Source organism: Haliotis cracherodii, unplaced genomic scaffold, assembly GCF_022045235.1.
Source record: "Haliotis cracherodii isolate W230 unplaced genomic scaffold, xgHalCrac1.p SCAF_4, whole genome shotgun sequence".
In the NCBI taxonomy this organism is placed as follows: Eukaryota; Metazoa; Mollusca; class Gastropoda; order Lepetellida; family Haliotidae; genus Haliotis; species Haliotis cracherodii.
In genome coordinates, this window is record NW_027266297.1 from 16,041,604 (window position 1) to 16,069,262 (window position 27,659).

At 38.9% G+C, this 27,659-nt stretch overlaps 2 protein-coding genes across 2 annotated transcripts; both read right to left on the reverse strand.

The window, feature by feature from the left end:
• Positions 1 to 9,078: 9,078 nt before the first annotated feature.
• Positions 9,079 to 15,486, reverse strand: LOC139478952 (kelch-like protein 21). Its single transcript, XM_071261670.1, has one exon. The coding sequence runs from the start codon at positions 15,083 to 15,085 to the stop codon at positions 13,304 to 13,306; it is 1,782 nt and encodes a 593-aa protein (XP_071117771.1). The 5' UTR covers positions 15,086 to 15,486; the 3' UTR covers positions 9,079 to 13,303.
• A 5,314-nt stretch (positions 15,487 to 20,800) lies between these two features.
• LOC139480224 (geminin-like) lies at positions 20,801 to 27,236 on the reverse strand. Its single transcript, XM_071263252.1, has 6 exons — positions 27,141 to 27,236; positions 26,701 to 26,790; positions 26,059 to 26,254; positions 24,232 to 24,314; positions 23,573 to 23,662; positions 20,801 to 21,676 (listed from the first exon to the last, which is right to left on the reverse strand). Exons 1-6 carry the CDS (start codon positions 27,216 to 27,218, stop codon positions 21,254 to 21,256), a joined length of 960 nt encoding a protein of 319 aa, XP_071119353.1. The 5' UTR covers positions 27,219 to 27,236; the 3' UTR covers positions 20,801 to 21,253.
• Between the last annotated feature and the right edge of the window lie 423 nt (positions 27,237 to 27,659).

Genomic DNA, 27,659 nt, shown 5'->3' on the forward strand with positions numbered 1-27,659 from the left:
ATCACAATGTGAAGCCCGAGACTGGAAGCCGACATAATGTGGCATATACGCCCGCTTTAAATCCGACACATCCGTCTGTATTGTATCTACCGGTCCGGTCCCGAGTTTGGTGTAAAGCCGTTTCAAACAGATTCAGTTACATCACGGCGTGTCGGCTTGATGTGGGATAAAACCCCAAAATGTGGACACGATGACCACTTTGGTGACACCCAGGAGCACAGGTGTTGTGCTGGCAAACAGTAAATAATCCCGAATCCTGGCATGACAAAGGGACGCAACTCTGCATGGTCATTACATAGCGGCGCAATGGCAATGAAAATCATTTTATAAGCTTTTCGCTTGCCTTTCGTCAGTTTGTAAGTAAACGTTAATCACGGGCGGGCGCCGTGTGTGTTTGCGTGTGTAAGTGCGTGTCATACCCTAGATCCGCAACTATTATTCATTACCATATATTGTATTGTTCTCCACAATGTGCCTGTGAAGATCCGGGATAGAATAGGTCTTCAGCAACCCATCCATGTGGAAGTATTCTTTGAGTTCTGACTAAGCGCCAGTACAATTAATCTTCTGGACATAACATCGCTAACTTAAGATATTTTCAAATGAAAATCCAACATATAAAATCAACTGCGAGGTTCTTTTGCTCCTCAGTTTACAAAGGGTTTAAATTGGCCAAGGATATCGTCTTTTTATAAACCTATATAACTGTTTCATGGGAACCCGTGAAGATCCGGGGTAGTTTAGGTCTTCAGCAGCCCATGCTTGCCGTAAAAGGCGACTATGCTTGTCGTAAGAGACGACTAAAGGGATCGGATGGTCAGGCTCGCTGACTTGGTTGATGTATGTTATGGATCCCAATTGCCTGGATCGATACCCATGATGTCAATCACTGGATTGTCTGGTCCAAACTCGGTTATTTACAGACCGCCGTCATTTAGCTCCAATATTACTGAGTGCTGCGTTAAACAACAAACAAAAACATTACCATACATACTGAAATACAATGAAAACGCATAATCACCTTTAACGCGAATCAGAAAAGAAGTTTTACGGCCATCTCCTAACACATGGAATGAGTTTCGAACCCCGACAAAGTTGTGTTTGATTGTCTCATGCTTAAATACCCAGAACTACTTAATTTGATTTTAGTGGACATTTTGTCCAATTATTACAAACAATCGAATATGCATTTTCAAAGTGTTTCAGTAAATAACAACAAATCCTGACACCACACCGTATTGACATGTAAACTTATAACGCGGGTCACATGTTATGGTTAATTGTACACAGCCCATGTAAACATTGTAACATTCGAACAAAGACTGGATTTACGAACACACCAAGGGGGGTTTTATACCCGGCGTAAATCTTTTCAGCTGAACAACGTGTTTAATTATGACGTCGTTTAAGGAATGTTATACAACCATCAGTGTTCAATAAATTGACTGCTTTTCTGACCATTAATGTCAAAAACCATAGACTAAATGGTTATATAAGCCATGGTCATTATTTCATCACCTGCACTTTGCATTACTGGACCCGTAGTCTAAACATGGCTTATCGACAAGGTCGACATTTGATCTTAGCGTCTGGAACGCAAATCTTAGTCTTGTTCGGACATGAAGCGCAAATCCTTACGATTTGACCTTCACGCTGAAAAGATTAAAAAAAGGTATTACCCTACACAAAGAACCAGCCCTTAATTAAATAAACATGTCTATAAATGCCACGTTATTGAGTTGTACAACAACAAAGTACAGACAAACGTGTTGTTCAGTGCATCCTTTAGCAAGTTTCCTGCACGAAACCGTTGAATAAAATATCGCGTAATCTCGTTCTCGTCTGACATATGACCCCCAGATCGACATAATCTGTGTTCCAAACAGCACGCGGTAGGGACAATCATTCTCAGCCTGGGTAATGCTTACTATCACGGATTAATTTGACCCAAGAAGCGAACAGAAAACATACAATTCTGTTCCAGCGCGGTGCGGCCACCTTCGAATAATGACTACCTTGACGTGAGTCAAGTCTCGCATTTCGCTCACAGTTTATTCTTGCGTGAAAGAACCTGGCCGCGGATTACAAGGCTTAACTGGCATTATATTCCGGTAAAGGCCAATGGATAGCAATTTCCTTGTGAAGATTAGCTTTGGCGTTGAGACCCACACGAGGTATTATTTCTGTCTGTGGGCAAGAAGAAAAGATTATGTGCCCTAGTATAGCGGAGTAGATTGACAAGGGATTTTGACACACTACATATAAACTGGGACCAGTCTCATTAGTACTGCATGATGGCTCATATTGTTGCGCATGCACAACGTTGGCAGTCATTACTGTTAACAAAGCACGAGATCTCAGGCATTGCATATGTATTGATCTTTTGAGTTTGATGTGGACGCACTTCAATAATTTACAATTAACTTCACCTTTCGTTTCATTGTTACCTTTACAAAGTGTCAGCAAACCTGTGCTTGCTAGTTGATAGATAGTGTCATGGTTAACTGCTATTTTTATATGAACAGTCCGCGTCCTCGTTATAAAGCGGATAGGGCGCATGACGATTTCAGTAACGAGGAAGCTATAACGTCAGAGAATGAGGGTAAATCGGAATTCTTAGGGATTTTTCCACAACAGTTGTTCTGTGATTCCGAACAAAAACGGGAAGATTGAATATGGATGAATGTTTTCCCCAACTGGTCAGATCGGGTCTAACGAAATCGCTTATTACGAAAAGTCGTGTTTCACAAATGAAAGCCAGTTAGGCGGAGGTGCTTTACGAATGTCGGTTATAACGAACTATTTTTGATAGTTTATTTACCTTTGAGATAAAAATACAGCCATGTTTAATCAAAGATTGCCATATTAGATTTCAGATTAAGATCCTCATACATATGTATGAAGTCTTATTACAACAAGTTGTATGTTGGCATGCTACTTTGTGTCAGATTGGGTGACGTGCCACCGTACAACGCTTCAACTCAACCTGTGAATTCAAGGTCATGCTACAAACAGTGTCTTAGCATTCGTGAAGACAGAAGTGACGTGAAAGACGTAACGTTTAGTCTGTGAAGATTTTTGAGTAAAATCGTCTTTTAATATATGATAGAAAAGAGTAACATTAAAATCTCGGTAACGGAGCAAAAGATCTGATTTTGATGAGAGTTGAACATCGCCAAAATAATCTGTTCGACCGAAGACATCTAACGTGCTACAGTTGTAGACATGCTTTAGGACTCTGTGAAATTATTATTTCAGAAACTAGTGAACTGACAGCGTTATAGAAATGATGCTTGATGCTATAGGTTACATATTAATTTTCACACCATGAACTTGTTACACGTTTGTCACATCAAGTTACAATTCAGATTATTACGATGTGTATAAGAAGATAAGTCGAACCACACGATCATGTACATCTCTATTAGTGGACAGGAGATGGTTACTAATATAGCCGTGCCATGAGACCTTATATGTGGCGTTCTTTGTCAAGTCTGTGTTTCATTAGCCACGTTTTACCAATAACGCCGAAGCGATCTGACTGGGGGAACGTATTACTCTGAACTAAGTGTAAGGAAGCGAATATATGTTTGTCAAGTTCTTTATTATGAGGTGAATGAATGCCATAAGGCAGAGAGCATATATATGTACATCTTCCCGAGGCAAGAGAGTAAACTGAAAAGTCCAGTTTCCACCCTTGCCGAACTAGGCTGGAATTCCTGGGCTCGATCGTAGCGCCACCAGTGGCTATTACGAGTTATGTCCTTTCTATGACTCTCCTTTGGCCAATCAGATTTAACCTCTCGTATCACATGCATTTGCTTCAAACAAAACGGTGGCGCCAAGTCAAGACAATCTGATCGATAATGAAGATCTATATTGTGATAATACGAGTCTTAAATCGCGAAGTGCATCAAATCACGTGAGCACCTTGATTAAAAACATGAAAAGATTTAGAAAATATCTGTTGACAACGAGTTAGCGGTGCACATGCTTTGCAAATCCTGCAGTCGACCGAAATCTGCATGACACTTTACGAACCGGATTTTGATTTCGGTGCGCGATTTTGATTGGACTATGCATAGACTCGTTAGTCCAGCCAAAATGTAACTCCATAATACCAGCCTAGTTCGGCAAGGTTACTTACTTACTTACTTACTTATGTTGGAGATTTAACGTGCGCTTTCCGACTGCAAGCGTATGTCGCACACGTGCCCGGCCAGGCCATTTAATGTGTTTCCAAAAAGGGGAAAAGTGAGTTTGTGCAACCCAGGAGGGGGCTTTAGGGGTTACTTATATAGTAATTTTGAAATTTTGAGATTTGGAAAGAATGCCAAGAGTGGGTGGGGGACGAACTAAGGGAGCTGTGTGTGTTGGGTGGTTATCAAATAAGGTAGGTTTGGTTTTAATATTTTATTTGGGGTTTAAATGCGACCAATTAGTCCGGTTTTTATTAGGTATATGCCTAAGGCTTTGAATTTTTCTAATTTATTTTGTGGATTTAGGATTGATTCTAGTGTAAGTCCGGTTTTAAGATTTAGGGTGGTCTGTAGTGTTGTTCGGTGTGTTTGGTAGTGTGTGCAGTGAATGAGTACGTGTTCTGGTGTTTCTTGTTGTTTGCAATGTGGGCAGTTTCCTGTTGTGTGTAGTTTAGCTATTTTACGGTGATTATTTAGTTTGGTGTGGCCTGTTTGTAGTTTGGTAATTATTCTGTCGATTTTTTTGGATGGGTGTAGTATTTTGGGTTTATTTAGGGGTTTTTTGAGTACTTTCCTGATTTGGCTATTTGAGTTTTGGTATATATTTTGCCATTTTTTGTTAATTTTTTGTTTAGTGACACTTTTGATTTCTGATTTTGAGCTGGGTAAGTTTAAGCTTATTTCTGGGAGTTTAAGGGATAATTTTGCTGCTTTATCTGCCTTTTCATTTCCAAAGATTCCTACATGGGCGGGGATCCAAATGAACTCTATTTGTTTACCTACCTTAGTTAAGTTGTTTGAGCTATTGAGTATTTGATTTATTAGTTTGGGGCGGTTTTTAGTGTTTTTATTTTTGAGGGCTTGTAGTCCACTGAGGGAGTCGGTTAGGATGAGGATTTTTTGGTGTTTTTTAGATTGCTGATTGTGTAGTGTGCAAGGGTGGAAACTGGACTTTTATAGTCAGTTAACTCACTTGCACCGGGAAGATGATATATGTAATGTAAGGACTACCAAATTAATAACCTAACAAAAGGTGGAAACAACGGGTGGAAACTAACAAGGGAAGCCAACAGATGATAGGTGATAAGCAATGGACAATGGAAGCCAACACCTTACAGTAATTAGCGCTGATGGTGTGGACGTACTTAAGTTAGCATAGATAAGTAATAGGTAAGGGACACTGGGCAAACGGGAGGCCGGGGGTAATTAGCACTGATAGGTGAAAGAATGGATATAGCAAAGGGCAAGTTGAAGCCAGCTAGGTAATTAGCACAGACAAAGATCAAAGCAAGGTGTCTCCTGATGTCAATGGCTTCTTGTAGTTTTCTTGTCGCCAGTTGTTGGTAGACTGTGTTGGCTTCCTACTTGATGTTATGGTTTGGTAGACAGGACTTTGATGGCTTCCAACATGATGTTATGTGTATCACTTCTAAATGCCTTTCAAAAACCTGAAAGTGTGTCGTTAATTGTTTGTCAGTGGTTAAACATTCGCTGCTAACCGGACCCAGGACTGACTATGATTGACTTGCAGATGCCCACAATGAAAATTCACAATCCATGAGCTTTAGGGTGACATGAGGTGAAATCTGGTTTAACGTCGTGGCGAAGATTATTGCACTCATATAGCGACGTGCATGCACGTGTGTGTGTGGCTGCTTGCACCAGTCCGGAATAATGAATATTGTATAGTGCTAGCATGAATACTCAACTCAGACACAGTATACTGACCCCGACATTCCTTGTTTAAGCCCCTTAATGCCGAGTTCCTGACAGAATAGAAATATTTCTTGTTTCTTGTCGTATACCACAATCAGCAGTATTCCAGTTATATCACGGCGGCATGAAATAATCGAGTTGGGATCAGACAAACTAGTGGTTGATATCACGAGCAAACCGTAGAGATACGATGACACATTCAAACAAAGTCACCGAGTCTGACCACCTAATCAGTTCAAGTCGCCTCGTACGATATGCTTAGGACCTATTCTAACCCTGGTCCCGATGGGCGTCTCTGTTTACTAAAGGGAGTCACTCAAACAGTAATTTCATATTGAAATGGACGTTCTGAAACGACAAATAAGTCAGTTTAATTTCTATGTACTCCAATTTTTTAACATTGCAAACTGCAATCACGTGACTGCATACACACGGGACCCTACAGATGATGAATTAACTTCTCCGTCTTGATAGTATCACAATACCAGTGATCGGTGCAATGGTGATCATACACCCTATTTCAATGCAACTTAAAGATGCGAACAACATGTGTATTATGCACAAAGTAAATATTTGCCTATGTTATGGCACCTACAAAGTCAAGCAGGCACCTACAAAGTCAAGCAGGCAAACCGTAACTGATTGTGTCAATGCCGCCCCTATCCCCTCCCCCATTCCGGAAGAATGTATACTTGAGTGACTGAATGCTCGAATGTCATTTGTGCCAACGTAACTAATATTGTAGTTTATCATGACTGCCTGTAAATATTCAATATTAACCCAGGCAGTGAGCAATGATCTGCGCTGTCGGGAAATGAAGATGCACAATCGTCAAGGTCACACAATGTAACCATCCCATCAACTGAAACACAATCACCCAGGTCACACAATGTAACCATCTCATCAACTGAAACACAATCACCGGGGTCACACAATGTAACATCCCATCAACAGACACAGTATCATTCAAGTCACACAATGTAACCATCTCATCAACTGAAACACAATCACCGGGGTCACACAATGTAACCATCCCATCAACTGACACACAATCATCAAGGTCACACTATGTAACATCCCATCAACTAAAACACAATCACCCAGGTCACACAATGTAACATCTCATCAACTGACACACAATCATTCAAGTCACACAATGTAACATCCCATCAACTCAAACACAATCACCCAGGTCACACAATGTAACATCCCATCAACTCAAACACAATCACCCAGGTCACACAATGTAACATCCAATCAACTGAAACACAATCACCCATGTCACACAATGTAACATCCCATCAACTAAAACACAATCACCCAGGTCACACAATGTAACATCTCATCAACTGAAACACAATCACCCAGGTCACACAATGTAACATCCCATCAACTGACACACAATCACCCAGGTCTCACAATGTAACATCCCATAAACTGACACACAATCACTGGGTCACAATATGTAACTTCCCATCAACAGACACACAATCACCGGGGTCACACAATGTAACATCCCATCAACTGACACACAATCACTGGGTCACAATATGTAACTTCCCATCAACAGACACACAATCACCCAGGTCACACAATGTAACATCCCATCAACTGACACACAGTCACCCAGGTCACACAATGTAACATCCCATCAACTGACACACAATCACCCAGGTCACACAATGTAACATCCCATAAACTGACACACAGTCACCCAGGTCACACAATGTAACATCCCATCAACTGACACACAGTCACCCAGGTCACACAATGTAACTTCCCATCAACTGACACACAATCACCCAGGTCACACAATGTAACATCCCATAAACTGACACACAACCACTGGGTCACAACATGTAACTTCCCATCAACAGACACACAATCACCCAGGTCACACAATGTAACATCCCATCAACTGACACACAATCACTGGGTCACAATATGTAACATCCCATCAACAGACACACAATCACCCAGATCACACAATGTAACATCCCATCAACTAAAACACAGTCACCAGGTCACACAATGTAACATCCCATCAACTAAAACACAATCACCGTGTCACACAATGTAACCACCCCATTCACACTTCAGTCATCTCTTACAAGCAGAGGGATAAAAGGATGTACGTTGCCCTCAACTGCCCCATGGACATGTTGAAAGTGAATGTTAACCCCAGTCAGCAATCTTCCAGCTATACCACAGATGCCTGAAAATATGCAAGTCTTGACCAAACAAACTAGCGACAGGTCATTTACCACTACCCCATCATCATGGTATAACATGAAGCAAGAGCAACAACGTCTGACCACCTGGTCTCTACATTCATCTCCTCTTGTGACAAACGTGGGCAATGGGTTCCTTTTCTAACACGAAGTCCCCACACGTTATTTATTATTATTTATTTACATTCACGGAGATGTTGTTTGTTTGTTTGCTGTTTAACATAGCACTCAGCAATATTCCAACTATAAGATGGAGGTCTGTAAATAATCGAGTCTGGACCAGACAATCCAGTGATTGATATCATGAGCATCGATCCATGCAACTGGGAAACGATGACATGCATTAACAAAGTCAGCAAGCCTGACCACTAGATCCTTTTAGTTATCTCTTACAACAAGCATAGTAGCCTTTTATAGCAAGCGTGGGTTGTTGAAGTCCTGTTCTATCCCAGATATTCACAGGTCTCAGGGAGATGTATCACTCTTTCTTCAGTTCCTGATCTTCCAAGTGTGTTCCTGAATGTTTGTTTGTCGCCACACCCAGCAATATTTAAGCTACATGATGGCGGCCTGTAAATAATCGACCCTGAATCAGAAAATACTGTGATTGATTTCAGCAAGATCTCACGTCATTGATGACATGCAATCAACCAAGTCACTGATGAAGACCACCTGTTCTATTTAGTCATCTTCATGACTAGCATAGTTGGCTGGGGATTAAGTCTAACCCAAATCCACAATAGGCAATGTTACCCCAGTAAGCAATATTACAGCTATATCAAAGGGCCTCTAAATATTTGAATGAGGTGTTATTTGTCCTTTTTTCAGAATGACCATTTAACCCCATGGCTAAGCCAAACACAATAAAAACAAACATGTTGCACTTCTGCATCATGATAGTGAACCAAAACAATTCTTTGCAAGTACTTCCATTGTTTTAATTTCATAATATCTCAAAGATTTTACAACCCAAGCAATGTACATTGTAACAAATTGCATTGAAAAATAGCTAATATATCTTACCACTGTACACCAACTCTGTAGTGATACCGAGATACTTCAGTACCATTAAAACTACACTGACCTTTAAAGCTGCAACAGGAGAATATATTCCGGGGTCCCAAAGCATGAAATAGGGAGAAGGCTGCACAAAGTGAATCACTTGTGCCCAATCTCTTTGTCCTTTTGGACAATAAAATATGTTTAAAACAAATAAAGCATCTAATTCTTGGAGTAAAATTTAAAGGACAATACAGGGAAATTCAAAAGGTTCAATTTTGATTGTTTTCGTATTTCATATCTGAAAATTTATGTCCAAATCAAAGAAATAAAAACTGACTATCAAATTTGGCATCAATAAAACGTGCAGTGTTACAAAAAGTATAAACAGCTGAATCCATAGATATGATGTAGATCTCTCTCTTATGAAAATATAATGCATTTTACATACACACTACATCAAAGATACAATATATACCATATCAATCATGACGGGTAAGTACAAAATGTAAGTACAATTAGATAACTCTTGTAACTTGCATCTGTCAAAATGCAAACCATATACTCTTCAAAAAAAAGGAGGATATAATATCGAAGTAATATATAAAAATAATAATTCATTACTGGTATTTCTTATTCATATTACAAATGTTAGATGTAATAAATATTGTATTTCATCTGTTGTGAAATAGCAGCATCATTGTCAGAAGAAATAACCTACCTGCAATGATTAGTACTTGAGTAATTATAGTTTGTATAGTATAGTTATACAGTCCAGCATGAAAAAGTGTATGGCAGAATCATTTTCAAATGTGTGTTCCCATCATTTCAGCCTATCAAAAATTTGGGCAAGTAGGTTCGATTGTTTTACAGATTTTTACTTCCTCCTTTTAAATTTTTTTTTTTAGGCTGTACTTTTGTAAAAGCCTGATTTCCAATAAAGATAATGACTAGTCTATCTATAGTGAGGCACAACAAAAGAATGTATGGGCAATACCGTCATTGGTGATTAAAGCCAAGGTGCAACTCGAAAAGCGAGAAAAAAGGCTAAGGGTCAAAGACCGGATTAGGGTCAGTCGGGAAACCGGAAACGCACATATTTGGGGCTGGGGGAGACATTACCATATTTAGGCATCTTAATCTAAGCTTTCTAGACCGAATACAATTTGACTAGACTCTGGCTTTGGACTAGCCAACTCTGCTGAATGCAAACTATAAAATCCAGTCTCTAGTATATAACCCTTACCTACACATCAGTTCAGAGTGTCGCATATGTCTGTAAAAGTTGAACCAGTAATCCAACATATCAAGTGTCATCCATCTATATTTGATTGATTTCAATGTAAGCAACTAACACTTTTAGGGAAAAAATATCTTAGCATGCTTTCAAAATAAATTGAATTTGTGTGTCATGGCCCACTATTCTTCCACTAAACAGTTCAACATCGACCTATATACAGGGACGGATGTACCGGGAGAAACACAGGAACAGAGGTAAAGGAACAATTTGTACATTTCGAAATACATGTCGTTCCTCAATCTTTGATAACAGCAACAACTACTTGAACAATAACTTCATAAGAACTGTGAATTGAAATAGTCAACAAATTGAAATCTTAAGTTTTTAAAATCTGAACCATCACTGTATCTCATCAATGTCATTGACTATTCAAGAAAAAACAGCAGATAACACATAACTGTCAGTGTCATCAAGTTTAACAGTTAATAAATTGCATTTACCATATACTGCTTAACAAAGTTAAGATCAATGTATTTGGAATTCTTCATTTTATGAACAATTCAGATGGAATTATATTACCCGTAAATCATTTTTTTCATTTAACATGTTTAATAACCATTACATATTTCTTAGTTTCCCTAAACAGGTAATGTGTCTTTGACACTTTTCACCAACATAAACATTTCTACAACATAAACAGTTACAAGTCAATGCCTATCTATATCAGTATGATCAACGTTGAAATAACATTTGAAGCCGCAGATACAGAAGCTCACCTTCAAATACTGAGTAAAGTTATCTTTCTCATCTCTGATAACTGCTGTGTATTTTTAAAACAAAAATGCTACTTCAATAAAGCTTAAGATGATATAAACTTTTGCTGTAACTTTAAGAACTAATATATGCAACAGTTATAGAGAAAGACAGTGCCACGAAGGCATGTATTCAAACAGTTCAATGAGTGAGTGAGTGAGTATGGTTTTACGCCGCTTTTAGCAATATTCCAGCAATACCACGACGGGGTCACCAGAAATGGTCTTCACACATTGTATCCATGTCGGGAATCGAACCCGGGTCTTCAGTGTGACGAGCTAATGCTTTCAACACTAGGTTACCCAACCGCCCAACATTTCATATGAAAGTTTACACTGTTGTGGCCAAGAATGCAAAGCACAGAAAATGTTCAGAAAATATAACAAGCGAGATTCTCAGTACATATGGTAAAAAGAGATTCAAGCACAGAGCTAACCAACATGTACAGACTTCGGGACAAACCATTTCATATTCCTGGGAGGGGGTTAGGATGGTTTTTTAAAAAATAATGACAGTTTCTTTCAGATTCTATTGTGAAAAAATATTTTTTCCCTGGTTCTACCCCCTTGCTGGATGTCCTGAAATAAATGGGTGGTAAAAAATAACATTGTCTGGCTCCTCCTTTCAAAAAAGAAACTGCATGTTTTAAATCAGTGACCCCAAAAAATATCCTGTCTCCCCTCGCCAGATAACTAGATGTTGGTCCCTGACAGGTTGAAGGTTATAAAAGGCCTATAACAAAGCAAACATCAACAATATCAAAATCAGCTGAAGAAATAATATGATCTCCTTTAATGTTACTTAATCTCTTAACATGGTCTCTGCTCTCCATTCCTTATCATTTTGATAAAATTCTATTTTTCTACATAACTGCACCATTCAAGTCTATTCTTGTAGTATTTCAAGCTTATTTTAAAATTTAACAACTCTTTTCATAAACATGATGAAATTCCAGTAATCATGTAGGAAATATTTTCTGTTGATCAAATTAAAGTATTTTCATAAACCTACTTATATATGTCAATACATGTTTAACACTGAGCAGTTTCATTCAGACACCTGGTAGTGTCAAATCCTACCCTAACAGTACTGGCCACACTTAGCTTTTATAGATGAGCAGATTGAAAGGGTATGAACTAATGTCAACTCAAGTGAAATGTAAGTTTTTCAAAGTAGAGATAACAAAGTGAGGCTTAACATATTGTGCTTATCTTGAGAATTACACACAGGTGTTCTTCACAACGAGCTCACACATATATGAATGAAAACCCCTCTCTTGGAAATGACAGTAACAAAAACGAACTGTTTTTGTCTTCTGAAGTTACTTTTCAATGTATTGCTTATGAAAAACCAAATAACACACAAAGGAAGTCATCGTGATATTGATGTATCGGTGATAATTTTTTAATGTTGATGCTATATCAATACAAATTTATGAATATTAGTACTAAATAAATAATTCACTCCAAATGAAATGTTTACTTTTATAAAGATTGCCATGATTAAGATGGACAATGAAAAGGCAGAAAATTAATTCAAGTCAAAACATGTTATGGATCAAGCAAGTTCATATTTGGCATTGATTATTAACGATTAATTGCAGGTCTACATTGGTAATTTTCATCTATACACAAACGGAATAACTAATTTGTATATTAAATGATGTATTGATATATTATTGCAATAACTTTGGGTTGACATACTGATACTAAAATTTTTGATCAATAACACACCTACAGAAGACACGATTGACCATGAATGAGCATGACCAGAGTCAAGTTATATTATATTGATCATGTTGATAGTACAACTAAACCTGCTTTTTATCATCCCTTACGATAATCATATTCATAGGTTGAAACAGACTTAAGTAACCTGTAGCTTCAGCAGCTGTAACATATTGTACCCTGATCTCTGTGTATTCAACTCCTCATTCACAACCAATGAAAAGTTTGTACAACAAATTTTTTACGAGTTTGAAAGCACCATTACACAAGCACACAAAGTATCACACCTCACATGTAAACAAACATTATCTGAGATAACACTTTTCTCACACAGTCGTCCTGGTCAGAATATATGACATCATTATCAGGGTGTGAATATTAGCACATCTGAAGGCATACACATCCATGGAAAGCACGGCTCTCGATCATTGATTTTTCGATAGTCCACTTGTTAGCGACAGGATCGTAGCACTCGACAACGTTACTTGGTTTTCCATCCACCTGTCCTCCTGTCACATAGATCTTCTCATTTAACACAACAGCTGAACAATGAAGATGGCAATGCTGCATGTCGGGCAGGCGCCGGAATGTCCGTTTCAGAGGATTTAGGGCAATCACTTTCTTTGAGTCTTCCCATATGATGTAGAAGATTCCGTGCAAGGAAACAATTTCTGAGAACTGGATACTTTCTGGTAGAATAAACTGCTCCCCTGCAGGTTTGACAAGATCTTTGGCGCACAAGTAACTGTCCATTGTTTTCACCCTGGCGTCTCCTTGCAATCCCCCGACTTCAACTAGTGTGTTGTTGTGGGCCACGATCTGGGACTCGCGTCTTGGAAAGTTGGCTTCCCCTACCTTGGTCCAGCAGTTCTTGTACGGGTCGTAGCGTTCGATAATGTCCACAGGGACATTGTTGCCATCCGTTATTCCTCCGATGACGTACAGATAGTCATCTAGCACAGCTGACGCATGGTGGGCACGAGGTTTGTGCATGGACTCAACTTGATGCCACGTTCTTTTGACAACATCGAACTTCCACACGTGAGGCACAATATGACCATCCAGAATCCCACCGGTAACAATAATAGAGTTGTTCACTGCCCCTACACAAAACCAAGACATTGCTTTTGGAAAATCAGGCAGAGGCATCCACTTATTCTTTTGTAAGTCATACATTTCTACACTTTTAGTAATGTAGCTGTTGATTCCGCCAACTACGACTAGCACCTCCTTGGCAACGGTTGATGGTCTTGGGTGGATCTGGGCATTCTGCATGCTGCGTCTACGGCGCCCATGTTGGTCGATGATAGATTCATGTTGTTCCATGGCATCATGTACCATTTCCAAACTTTTTTCATTGCCTCTGATGAGGGGATCTTTTTCCATTGACTGTAGTGTACTGATATCTAACACTGGCAAACGTAAATGTTCAAGCAAATGTGGCAGTTGAACTTGTCTTTCATCCAAATCATATTTGATCCACCTCAAGGCAGCATCTAGTACAGTTTCCTCTGTTCTCACATCTATCAAATCACTTGAAACATAGGTGATAACCCGATCTACAGGTTGGTCCAAGAATTCATCACATTCTACAACACAACTGAAATTTTCCAGTGTGAACTTGTTTGACTGTTCTTGTAACTGTTTACAGTCATCTCCATGAAGAAGAGCGAGGGCTTCTATTCCTAAACAGTTAGACTGATGTAATTGTTTTTGCAAAAACTCACAACAAGCTCCAACTATGTCTGGATACTGGAAATGACCACCAGCTGCCAACATCTCTTCAGCATTTTCTACTGTTATTTCCAACCGCCCACTGTAAGCATAGTCAATGACCCTCTTCAAAGTCCATGGTGAAACATCATTGAAGGGGATCCTTGCCTCCCTACTTTCTTTCAAATCACTTGTAAACATGGCGCGGAAATAAGGACTGCTTACTGCCAAGACATTTCGATGACAGGGAAACTCTTCCTGTCCGACACACAATATGGCATCAGTGAAGGCACCCTCGCCCCTGAAAGCATTAAGCCGGGTGAGTAGTTCCAGGCCATAGTTTTGCTTGTTAAACAGCATGTAGCTCGTCTGTTGTCCCTCCATGGACGGCTCGCTTCCTCGTCTCGCCATATCTACCTTGGCAATGGGCCGCTCTCCCGGTTTCATACCAACGTGTGTATTAGAATTCGATCCGCCGTTCGCCGTGGGCTCCTTGGAGAGAGGTGTTCAATAGCTTAATCACCACAATAATAAAATCGGAAGCGTTACCGCCTGTACGTTGAACCTGTCACATTCAAGTCAGTTGTATCCAAATCAATGCCTTTGTGCCTGTGATCAGTCCGTTACACTAAGCCCTATGCTAAACCGTCTGCTGCGTAGAAAATGTTTTGTGTATGAGCGTTCATATAGCTATCATGCAAAACTCTATGCCACAGTGTGAAGCAAGAGGCCAAGATAGACAATGACGAGGTAGCCAAGCGTATGATTCCACTCACATAACCGTCAGATTACGCCGTAACCAAATACACGTGAGTCCGTCACCATGCCCTTCTAACCTTAGCAGCCATCTTTTCATGCAGCAGAAAATCCCTCTGACGTCAGAGTGACGTCACTGGGAATTCCCCCTCGTATTTGGCGTGGGAATAATAAACAAGCAAATTCTAGCTCATCTTTCTCGAGCATTCTATAAATAACAGATCAGTGCCAACAAATGATTTATACGCACAACGCATAAAGATCGTTGATACATTAAGCATGTTTTGTGGAAGTCAGATGTGCACAGGCTTTTGATAAAATCTTGGATCGTGGCAACACCCGTTCGTCTTATTTTGGCGATCGATCATGTGTCTAAACCTACTCAAGTGCTTTTCGATGTTCAAGTCTTTCATCTTCTTTATGCATTAGGAAAGAAATATCAATTATGTAACAAAGGCCTTGGGCAATATTTACACATGTAAACATCCGTACATTATAATGCGAAGAACATGTGAACGTCGGCGGCAGAATATCCCATCAAGGCTGTCAAAGGCGATGAAGTGACGGCCATGCAAATAATTCGGCCACTGGCGGCACAATAATTTCATTATATTAACTTTAATATCAAACATTATTCAACCAGCGTACTGTATAATAGCATTAACTTGAAATTAACGCGATTATCTTCGTTCTTTTTTATGTTTAAACTAATAAACGTAGTTTGTCATATTTCTAGAAATAAAAACGGATTATGCATATGCGAGTTCTAATTGTTACTCCCATTTATTAAGGAATTAATGGTTTTCTGTAAAACCTATGACTCACAAGCGACAAATCAGCATAAAACTCCAAGCTCATAACAATAAAAACGATGGTACGTAAATTTCTATCGACTGTTCTTTTATTTTCGTTCAAACTTTGCCCCTACTATATAAACTAGCCCCTTAGACAATATTTATTCTCTTGTTTCATTCATTGAAACGAAACCGAGTCAGTGAGTGAATAGTGTTTTACTTCCCCAAATAATATTGCACAATAATAGTTTAAGGCAAAAGTAACTCCGATCATGTTCTCATTTTTTATATAAAAAAGTGTCTTTCTGTTAGATCAAAAGAGTTCTACATAGTCAGTTAATGGGGTTGATGAACGACCCCAAAGGGGTTTCAAATTTAATCAAATTCGAAACTTAAACTTATGCCCTGTAATTTTTTAATATCTTTAACGCGAGCTATTTAAAGGCGAAATGTTGTATATTTCATTCGTAATTAGAAACATACATCAGTTTGAAAGAGGAAGAACATATCATCATCATAAGTGGTTTGTGGTGAATATAAAGACGACTGACCAATCTGCACACGCCTATAAATACTCCACCGTATCGTAATTATAATAAATGTTAAGTTATCAGTATAATTAAATTATTAGTTCTTCTTACATTTGAGACCACACGTCATTGCAAATAGCGCTGTCAATGTTTTGTTTGTTGTTTAACGCCAGACATGCCTGTGATTGACATCATAAGCTTGATCTACGCAGTTGGGATGGATGACATGCATCAACTAAGTCAGCGAGCCTGACCACCCGATCCCGTTAGTCGCCTCCAACAATAAGCATTGTTGCGCGCTGTCAATGAAAGCATTGTGGTTTAAAATGATATAATATATAATAGTCCACAGAATGAATAACAAAACAAAATGATGGATCCAGTTGGCAAAATTGTGTTTGTTGTATATTTTCACACACTCCGTGACATTCATATTAGCATTCGTGAAAGGATTTGATGCCGTTTATCCCTATACCATGTAGATATTCATCTTCCGTTTAATATTTTCCAAATATTATATGAAACTGAATATACTTAACACAAAAAACCAAGACCCGTTCAGTCTCCTCTGTGAAACGCGTTCGTTTCAGATTAACATACCTCTGTCAAAGTGTGTGCAGTGTGTGACCCTATAGGGTTTGACGAACAGTGTGTTTCTCACAAATACATCCTTTTCAATTAATGCTGTAATGTGTTATCCAAGATTTATATGCTAAAAACTCACTCAGTTTCACACGTAGATTCACTGGGAAGTGCGTTAATCCGGTAATAAGGTGTCATCTAGTCATGTGGAAGTTGGCGTAAAATATTTATTTTCATATTTTGACAAGTAAATTAAAGCACGTAATATAATGTCGACTATTTAAGAAACTTTTTAAGATGCACAGTAATTTAGTCTCCTTTTTTTAGTAACATCTCACTTATACTTAGCGATATTCCGACTATAAGATGGCGGCCTGTAAATAGTCGAGTTGACGATCATGAACAGAAAATTCAGTGATTGAAATTGTGCTCAGCATACTACCAAGCGGGGTTAGTCATTCCATTGTTACGCCTCTATAACAATGCAATAAAAGGAAAGGTTGCTCGAGAGACGGTAGTTTTTCCGATAACCAAGAATTTCAACAAGTTAGTGAGTATGGTCTTACGTCACAATATTCCAGCAAAATCACGGTGAGAGACATAAGAAATTGGCTTCACAAATTGAACCCGGGCACTCGGTGTGACGAACGAACCCCCGAATACCTATCAGCCATTTATTTATTAGTCGAATGATTCGACTTAAACGTGACTAACACATGTTGGTTACCATGTATAATTTGTATACAATGACAACGGAAATGATATAATTTTGATTTACGAGAGCAAATAACATTCGCGGCGAATAAACGTGTGCTATATGACCTGATAGTAAAGTTGTACAGAATCATAGTGGTGCGGTAATATTTTACGCATGCTTCAGTTAACTCGTTTGCTAGGGGTGGTTCATGATTTAAATATCTTAATGTTTTTTTAATATAACAACAAGTTTTAGTCCATCTCATAGAAAAAAAATTACCGCGGCGATTTTGAAGTCAAATGTAACAAAGTCAGTCGCTGCTGACAAGCCAACATCACACAATGAACGATTAAATTAATATATATGTTGCTTTGACTTCAAAGAGACATTGTTAGACTTCTAAATCAGATAAGTGATATATTTAAATCGTTTCCCTAATCTCAATATCAATGTCTTGAGACAGGATATATTGCATTTTCCGGCTCGTAGTATAACCTAACGCGGACGCATAAAACCAGACATACCCATCGTGATACTGCCACAACTTATAGTATACTACACCAAAAAAAGGAGGGCGTATGTAAATTGATATACATATAAGAAAGACAAAAGCACAAACGATATTTGAATGTCAATTGCTACCAAAATTAATAATATTAAGATGAATAGGTTCATAAGGCGCTCGCGAGCGTGGGGGTATCAGTTAGCATCAAAGTAACGGATAGTTATGCCACACCTATCGGTACCAACATCATAGTAACGTCACATTAATATACAGTGCGGAATCGGCCTCATGAGTTAGGCCTCTGAGCCAGACAGCCTGAGTTGTTTTGACGCAGCAGCGTCGTCGGTTGCAACGTCAGTGGTGTCAAGAACGTAGAGTGCGGCGTAACCAGCGAGTCCCTATGTATGCCACATCGAGCTGATGGGAGTGCAAGGGTGTTCCGACGTCGCCATGAACTTTTTGCCCCAACTGACGGTTGATAACTTTGCAGGATCAGGGTACTGGGTCGGAAATCCCCTCACTGGTCGACCAGACAATCAAGTGATCGACATCATGAGCACCGATCTCAGCAATTGGGATACGATGACATGCATCAAACAAGTCAGCAAGTCTGACCATCTTATCCCGTTAGTCGCCTCTTGCCACAAACATGGTTTGCTGAAGAATTCTAACAAGAATATTCATTTAGTATTCACGCTGGTGTTCTTTCATTGCCCCACAAACGTGAATGAAATTGTTTAAATAAGGTTTCCTAAACAATTGTCAGATATGAATGGTGCTTGAGTTCTGATGGCACCCATGGCAAGATGTACTGCACATTGTAAGTGATGACGGGAGTTGTGAAACCCCTGCCTAGTCTACCCCTGAAAACATCCTGCATTTAAATGTAAATCATCCACGATTATCATGGGTATTTTATCTCCATTCTATTATGATACCTACCCTGGACCCATTTCCTATATGGCCTGGTTGACTGCTATTCAAATTAAATAAGGCTTAAAAAAAGAAAAGCGACCCAATTAAATAATTCATTAGCTAGAGAAATTCTGTGCTACGTCATGAGAAATGTTGACCTCACCTTCAAATGAAAAATAGTGTTAATGGATCCAGGGTATTTATTGTGATAGTATGTTGACAATAACGTGGATAATCAATGGTGGATTTACCAGACTGTTAAAATCACAATCTGCTGTATCTTAACAGGGCTAGACTGAAGGTAATGGTAAAACAACCACCTAGATCTATCATGAACAGACTCATTATCTAACACCAATCATGTAGTGGAGTATCTCACATTTATACACAAGACGGACCAAAAATGCTGATCAGTTGCGGTTAAATATTACCAGGCAGTGCCCAAACTGTTGAAACACATTGATACATGTCAAATATGTCACATTTATTCACAAATACACATGATATTGTATGATACAACATTAAAAGTGCATGTAAATGATTATGGATGAATATGGTAAATCTGTCCAGTCTCATAATGGAACATTCTGATCACAAACTGGGCACTGGATTTTAACAAAAATAGGAAATGCTGTCCTCAAAAATAAACCTTAGAGTTAGTTTTAAGGTCAAGAAACCTGCAGTATATATATAATATATTGTGAGTGAGGAAGAGAATTTATGAGTGAGTTGGGTTTAATGCAGCTTTTAACTATTCCAGTTATATCACAGCGTGTCACCCTTAATGTGGGAGGAAAGCCCGAATTGATGTAGGTCGCAGACCTTTACCACTTCGGTGAAACCCATGAGCATGGGTATGGTGCTGACAAACCTAGAAACATTATCGGAGAGACCGGGATTCGAACCCACAATCATAGGTTTCTGGTGTGCCCAAGGGACGCAACTCTGTGCAGCAAATAAAGAATTTATGAATGTCAACTTCTTTTTTATGAGGTTGAAGTTGACATCCATAAATTCTCTTCCTTATGTGTATCCCTTCTAAATGCCTTCCAAGTCTTGCGAGTTGTGTTTTACGCTGCTTTGAACAATATATCAGCTTGAACTGGAAGGAGAGGCCCAAAGTGATGCAGATCTAAGACGTTTACCACTTCGGTGAAACCCACGAGCACGTTATGAGGCATGCAAACCAAGAAACATTATCCTGGCGAATCAGATTCGAACCCATGAAAAAAGGCTTCTGCCGCGCCTATGGACAACTCTGCACAGCAAATTGTGGCATTTTAGACAACTCGGTCACCTGTGCCCCAATACCACATCAGAAGATAAATGATAGGTTAGGGCTTAATAAAGCACCATTTACACTCCTACAGAAACACAGTAAGTGATAAAATCCAGTGTCCAGCGAGTGCTTCAGAGCTGCAGCCAGTGGACATGATGTAGGCAGGTAAATAAAAACCACAATACATGCACAAAAACCTTCCACTATTCCAATTAAAAACTTATAAAATGCTATAAAATAATTCTGTGTACATGTTTACATTTAATCATTACCTATGACTGGGCATATTTCACAATTTACTTAGCACTTTGTAAAAACAGTTTCAAATATATGAAATTGAAAATGGATGATACTCAACCTGTCTTTCTTTGCAACAAAAATCAAATGGAATTACAGCACAAACATTAAAGTTTTGAATAATTCATGCAACAAGCTAACATTCGAACAGAAAGAAATAAAAACAGTACAGGATAACTTCTACTCGGGCAAATACATGTGGACACATCCATCACACATAATCATGATGGATCACTAGAGTCATTAAGTCATTAACATGTCTAACTTCTCTCATCCTCTTTAAGCGTGGCAAGAACATCTCCCTTAATGATTTCTGTAGATGCAACTTTCTCTTCGTCCAATTCCACATTAACCCATTCACCACTAAATCTCTGAGATTGCCGATAAAGATTCTGGGGTCTTTGTGTGCTGTCCCCAACTCTTTTGACGATAGAATTTTCAGACTTTGTACTGTCACTTGATTGCGAATCTCCATCACTGGACTCAGAGTCTGTAGTGTTTGTTTGAGCAGTGTTGGTAGTTGTAAAGTTTGAAGCTGCAGCAGAATATACACTGCTGTCACTGTCACTGTCACAGACTTCGACTGTGTTGTAGTTTGTGTCGTCATCAAGAAGTTGTTCGTCACCCGTCTTGTAATCTTCATCATCCACGCTGTCATTATCCTCTTCATCTGATATCACACTCTGCAACAGACCAAAATGTGATGAATATTCATAATTTCAAATGCACATGACACTAGGTGTGGTGAAATGGGGTTTAATGTCGCGTCCAAGATTATTGCACTTATATAGCAACGGACATGTACGTGCGTGTGTTTGTGTGGCTGCTTGTACTAGTCCGGACTGATGTCGATTTATAGTGCTAGCTCACTGAGATACCATGCCACAGTTTAACATGAATACCCCACTCAGACACAGTATACTGACTCCGAGCCGACATGTCCTTGTTTTAGCCCCTTAATGCCGAGCGCCAGACAGGGTAACAACAAGTACCATCTTTTAACATCTTTAGGTCGGGGATCGAACTCCCGACCTTCTGCTCTCTAGGCAGACGCTCTACCGCTAGACCACGGAGGCAGTCACACGACACTACAGGGTTAGAAACTAACAGTTTTTGTCCACTAGTCCTTATAATGATAACATAGCAACACCCTTAAAATGAGCCAATTTCTACTAGTCCTTATGATACCTTTACTATTGGGCAGTTTGGTAAGGACTACAGGACTAGTGCCAATTAGTTGCACTAGGGCTGTTATGATCATGATGATACACTTCATTACCATACATCTCGGTAGCATGGTAGACAGATACATGCAAATTGACACTTGTCATGTTAAATGCTTAGGGAAACTTATTCTGTCATCACTGAATGGCAAAAAATACCCTAGTCAATTAGAAGAATTGTCAATGAAATAGTGGCTCTAGACCTCTTGTACTTTGTGGCAGAAAATAGCCTTAACAAATGATGTTCATTCAATAATGTCACACATATATACTACTAAACATATGACAGGGATATTCTGATTGTCTGAATGGGGGATAAGGTGAGGTGAAATGGGGTCCAAAGTTGCATCCAAGATTATTGCACTTATATAGCGACGTGCATGCACGTGTGTGTGTCCGAATGGGGGACAAATCTGCGTGGGTGTCGGTATACGAACAGGATGCAATTTGGTTATGGAACTGATGCATGTTAGGGTTTATTTAAGTAATAAATAAAAGTAAACATTGGAGCAAAGTTTTACAAGAGTTCAACAATATCGCAAAATGCGTTGCATAGGTTAAACAGTGGGTGTTTGTGTCGAGACACTGAATGGGAAGGAGTTAATCTTTGTTGCGTAGTTCACATCTCCCAAAACGACGACAAAAAGTTGACTCAAATCCCGAAAGGGATACTGTGTGAGCTCACTCTTATGAAGCTCGTGAGACAATGTACGTAAATGTTTACTTTTATATATTGGGCTCTTATGTACGGACAGTAACACCACTTTAGGCTGGCGTTAACTGATGTTTGATGTTGCTGGTAGATAGTTTGTTGGCACATGTGTTCTGAGATTGCTCATTTCTCCTGCATATTTCACCATAACATTACAGCGGTGACATACTGGCGTTTCCACTTTTGAAAGTTTTTCAACCAAATTAGTGCCATATATCAGATTTATCCTCTGGTTGCTTTGCCTTTCAAGAGACTCAGCTACCATTTGTAAGCATAGTAATGCTTAATCATGAGATGCTATTTAACAATGACAGTAGCAGAGCGCACTGGAAGTATTCATCTGATGTACTGTACCAAGAATATTTGAAACGATTTCATTATTGATAAATCATAAAGAAATACTTATTTACAGAAATTTCTCAATATACTCACTCATTCAGACTGTATCACAATACATATTTTTGGAGTTTTGTATAATGGTTTACCGTTAGCACTGTGCAAGACCTTTCTTCTGTAAGGTATGTACAGTATTGTAATTACCGGTAAGCATTACATGACCTGAATAAAAGCATTACACCTGGTATAATATGACATACTCCTCTTCAATTCAGACTCAACAAATGCAACTCTTTCATATGACATACCTGCAAAATGCCCGAGAGGTACTCTGCTTTACTGGCCAAGTCGGACAGTTTTTCATTTTCTTCTTTCAAGCTGTCCACTTCTTTGTGCAGCTAAACACAAAATTAATCTTGTGAGAAATAGTACTACAAATTAGTGCAATTGTGTACACTGTTATACAATTACAGTGATTACAAACACAAAGGCTCACTGAAACAATGGAACAACGTCTTAGGTGCCAGTGAAGGACAAGATTGTTTGTATGTATGTATGTATGTTGTTTAACGCCACACTCAACAATATTCCAGCTATATGACAGCGTTTGGTAAATAATCAAGTCTGGACCAGAGAATCCAGTGATTGACATGAACATCGTTCTATGCAATTTTGATACGATGACGTGCATCAACTAAGTCTGCGAGCCTAACCACCTGATCCTGTTAGTCGCCTCTTACGACAAGCATAGTCGCTTTTTTAGGTCAAGCATGGGATGCTGAATACCTATTCTACCCTGGATCTTCATGGGTAGGGGAAAAGATTGATAGGGAACACCTTTGTATATGTGAATTTCATAGGTCTAGGTTTGATTTGTTGATACATGATAGCTTCCAACATGTCCAGTGGCTTTCATTTGTTTTCCAAATAGCTCGACATATTTATGTAGCACCTGTACCATCCTTACCTGTTCATTTTCCTCAAGGGTATCATTTAAAGCATTTCTTCTTTCTTCTGCCAAGAGCTTCCAGTAATTCTCCGGGACATGATCTGGAAAAGCAGATTGTGTAAATATTTTAAAATGAATTATTTGTCTATTTTATTCAAATCAGATCTTTTAATCACATATGCTATCTCTCAGCATGAAGATCTGAGGACAACTCAATAGGAGCTTACATCAGGTGAACCCCGAGTGAACTGTGCCCAATCGAAATGAAGGGTGAATTTGTAAACCAATCAGATGGTCCCTTATCAGCTGACTGTACTAATGGACCAAACAATTTAACTCAGACTCTGGCTGCTGGCTTTGAACAAGTGCCTGAACTTTCTAAGTCACAGACTTGATTAACCTTGCATCAAACCATGGCTACGGCTTGTTTCAACTAAAGTAGGCTGTGTCTCAGAATTTGCAGATTCTGCTCCACTGAACACTGCCACATGCAATGTCAGTGGAGGTGACAGCTCACATGTACAGCTGTTCTGGACCCCTGCGTTTTCATCACCGACACAAGGACTCCAGTTTACAACAAGTTCAATAGTTATCAATATCATGGTTAAAGACTCATTGCCTAACACGCTAGAACTTGGAAGTAATGCTTCTTACAGCTTTGGCATCAACCAAACCTTGAACTGAGAATGAAACACTAAAACGTTATAGTTTTTCTTAATTTAAAAGGTTCATGGGGTTCTTTTAAATGCTTGAGGTTTGCAGTAAATTAAAACCTTTGATAAATTGTTGTTAATAGCAACAAAGCAATCAAATTATTTGTCAATCTCCTCTAGATCTTTTAAGCGGACATGCGAGTATGGCTTTATGCCACTTTTAGCAATATTTCAACAGGGGACACCAGAAATTGGCTTCACACATTATACCCATGTTGGGAAACAAACCTGAACCTTGGTTATGACAAGCAAACACTTTATCTTTAACCAACTGGCTACCCTAGCATCCCAGATCTTTCAAACAGATATGATATCTCTCTGCATGAAGATCCTAGGACAACTCAATAGAAGATATCATCAGGTGAACTGTGCCCAATCGAAATGAAGGGTGAATTTGTAAACCAATCAGATGGTCCCTTATCAGCTGACTGTACTAATGGACCAAACAATTTAACTCAGACTCTGGCTTCTGGCTTTGAACAAGTACTGGAACTTTCCAAGTCACAGACTTGATTAACCTTGCATCAAACCATGGCTACGGCTTGTTTCAATTAAAGTAGACTGTGTCTCAGATTTTGCAGATTCTGCTCCACTGAACGCTGCCACATGCAATGTCAGTGGAGGTGACAGCTCACATGTGCAGCTGTTCTGGACCCCTGCGTTTTCATCACAGACATAGGGTGTGATCATATCTCATGTTTCCTTGGCTCATAGCTTTAATATCACGCCTGAAAACTTACTGTTATACATGCTAAAGCATCAAACTAATGCTTCTTACAGTTTTTGAACTGAATGAAACACTAAAAAAAAATCCAGTTTTTCAATTTAACGAGGGTCCTGGGGCCCTTGAAATGCTTGAGGTTTGCAGCTATTGCTTCAGTGATCTAAAATAGAATCTAGGGACCCGCAAATGTTTTGATATTACATAAGGGTTATAAGAACAACCCACTGAGTTTCATGATTAATCTTGAACACTATCTACATACAATCATCTAACAGATGTTAAGCAGAGCACTTAAGTCCCTAGATGTCAGTCTGTATCACTGCATCAGGACAAACCTAAGACTTAATAATAAGTTTGTAATTTCATGCAGAAGCAAACTGTAGTATTTGTTTTGTACTCCAACCTTACCTCCACTCATGAGCTCCAAGGCCTCCCGGTCAGCCTCAGCAAGGTCATCAAGTTCGTCACCATTGTCGGCATGATCTTCATCAATTTCTGTCTGTGTTGCTCGAGTTTCCAAGGGTATAAATGTCGATGGCTTTTCATCTTCAAATACCTTCACTCTTTCATTTGACGGCTTGATCTTCTTTTTGTTTTTGCCAGTCTGAAAGCGAGAGTATGTTGTGAACTATGAAGATAATCATGATAATCGTGAGTAACAATTTGGCAGCACATTGTGAAAGGACAATCATTTCCATTCATGAACAGGATTAGATACAGCATATAGATGGACGTCTTAAAATAAACACTTTTTTCAAAAGACTATCAGTAAAATGCCAGAGACTGACATCCAACAGTATGATGTCAGCTTCTTAATTGTAACAAAGACTGTTAAATATTTGAAGGTTGAGAATTTATCTGCAATCAAACTCATCAATACTATACTAACTTACTTCATAGACTTGAATACACCGTACCTATATCAGGACCGAACTAGTGAAATTTCAAAATGTTGACAATTAGGCCTACAGTATGTCTGTATGTAAAATAGGAAAACGTAAACATTTCCATCTATTTTTTCTAATATGACTCAAGTATGTTAGTGCATACATCATTTCTGTTAATTCCTTTTCCGCTGAGACTTTTTTCGCCAATTGCCGACAACTGCAAGGTCTGTAATGTTTTTCTTTGGGTCTTTTCCTGGAAAAAAAAGCATCAGCAATCACAACACGCCATTCTTTCAAGATGTTGCTTGGCGATAGTCGGAGGTACAGACATGCATTACGCGATCCAGGGTTTCATCTTATTACGAAATTTTTGAAATGCTTCAGGTTATATTACAACTCTTATTCTATGATAAGATCACGCCCATGAGGCTGTGAGGTACAATTAATTAAGCTGTTACTTGCTGGTTTTGTCTTCTTTCGAAAATAGTTTGTGCCGAATGGACTCAAAACGTATGACGACAGACATCAAAGAAAACATGAAGTAGGTATTTCTTATTGACTTGGTCATGCTGTAAAACATATCTATAACATAAAACAGCATACCGTTGTTCCTTCCTTAAATTGTTTGCCAGGTCTTATAGCATTTTCAAGAGAATTCACAGAGATTGCCTTTGTCGCCATGTTGAAACTCCCGCAGTTTTCGAGCGCCACCTGGAGTTGAATGATTGAACTAGCTCGTGCTGCTTGAGGTGACCGTGAAAAAATATATATAGCCCAAGAAAAGCCTCGATGTGAAACGGGAACCTGTCACTGATTTGCATATTCGTCACATGACACAGTTGTCGCCCAATGTGTGATGTGAGAATGATGTTATACCCAAACATTTTTGTTTCGTTGTTTCTAATATTCTAATTATATAGTTTGTCGACTTTGATGTAAGACTGATTTTAAAGTCCAAACATTTATGTTTTGTATAAATAACGACGCGAAAAAACATAAATATAAATATGTGTAACATTCCAATTATATAGTTTGGGAAATTTGAAGATAGTACAGTTTTTTAAGGTCTGAGATAATTTGATTTCTAATGTTACAGAGTTTCAGTATCAAAATAAAATCCGC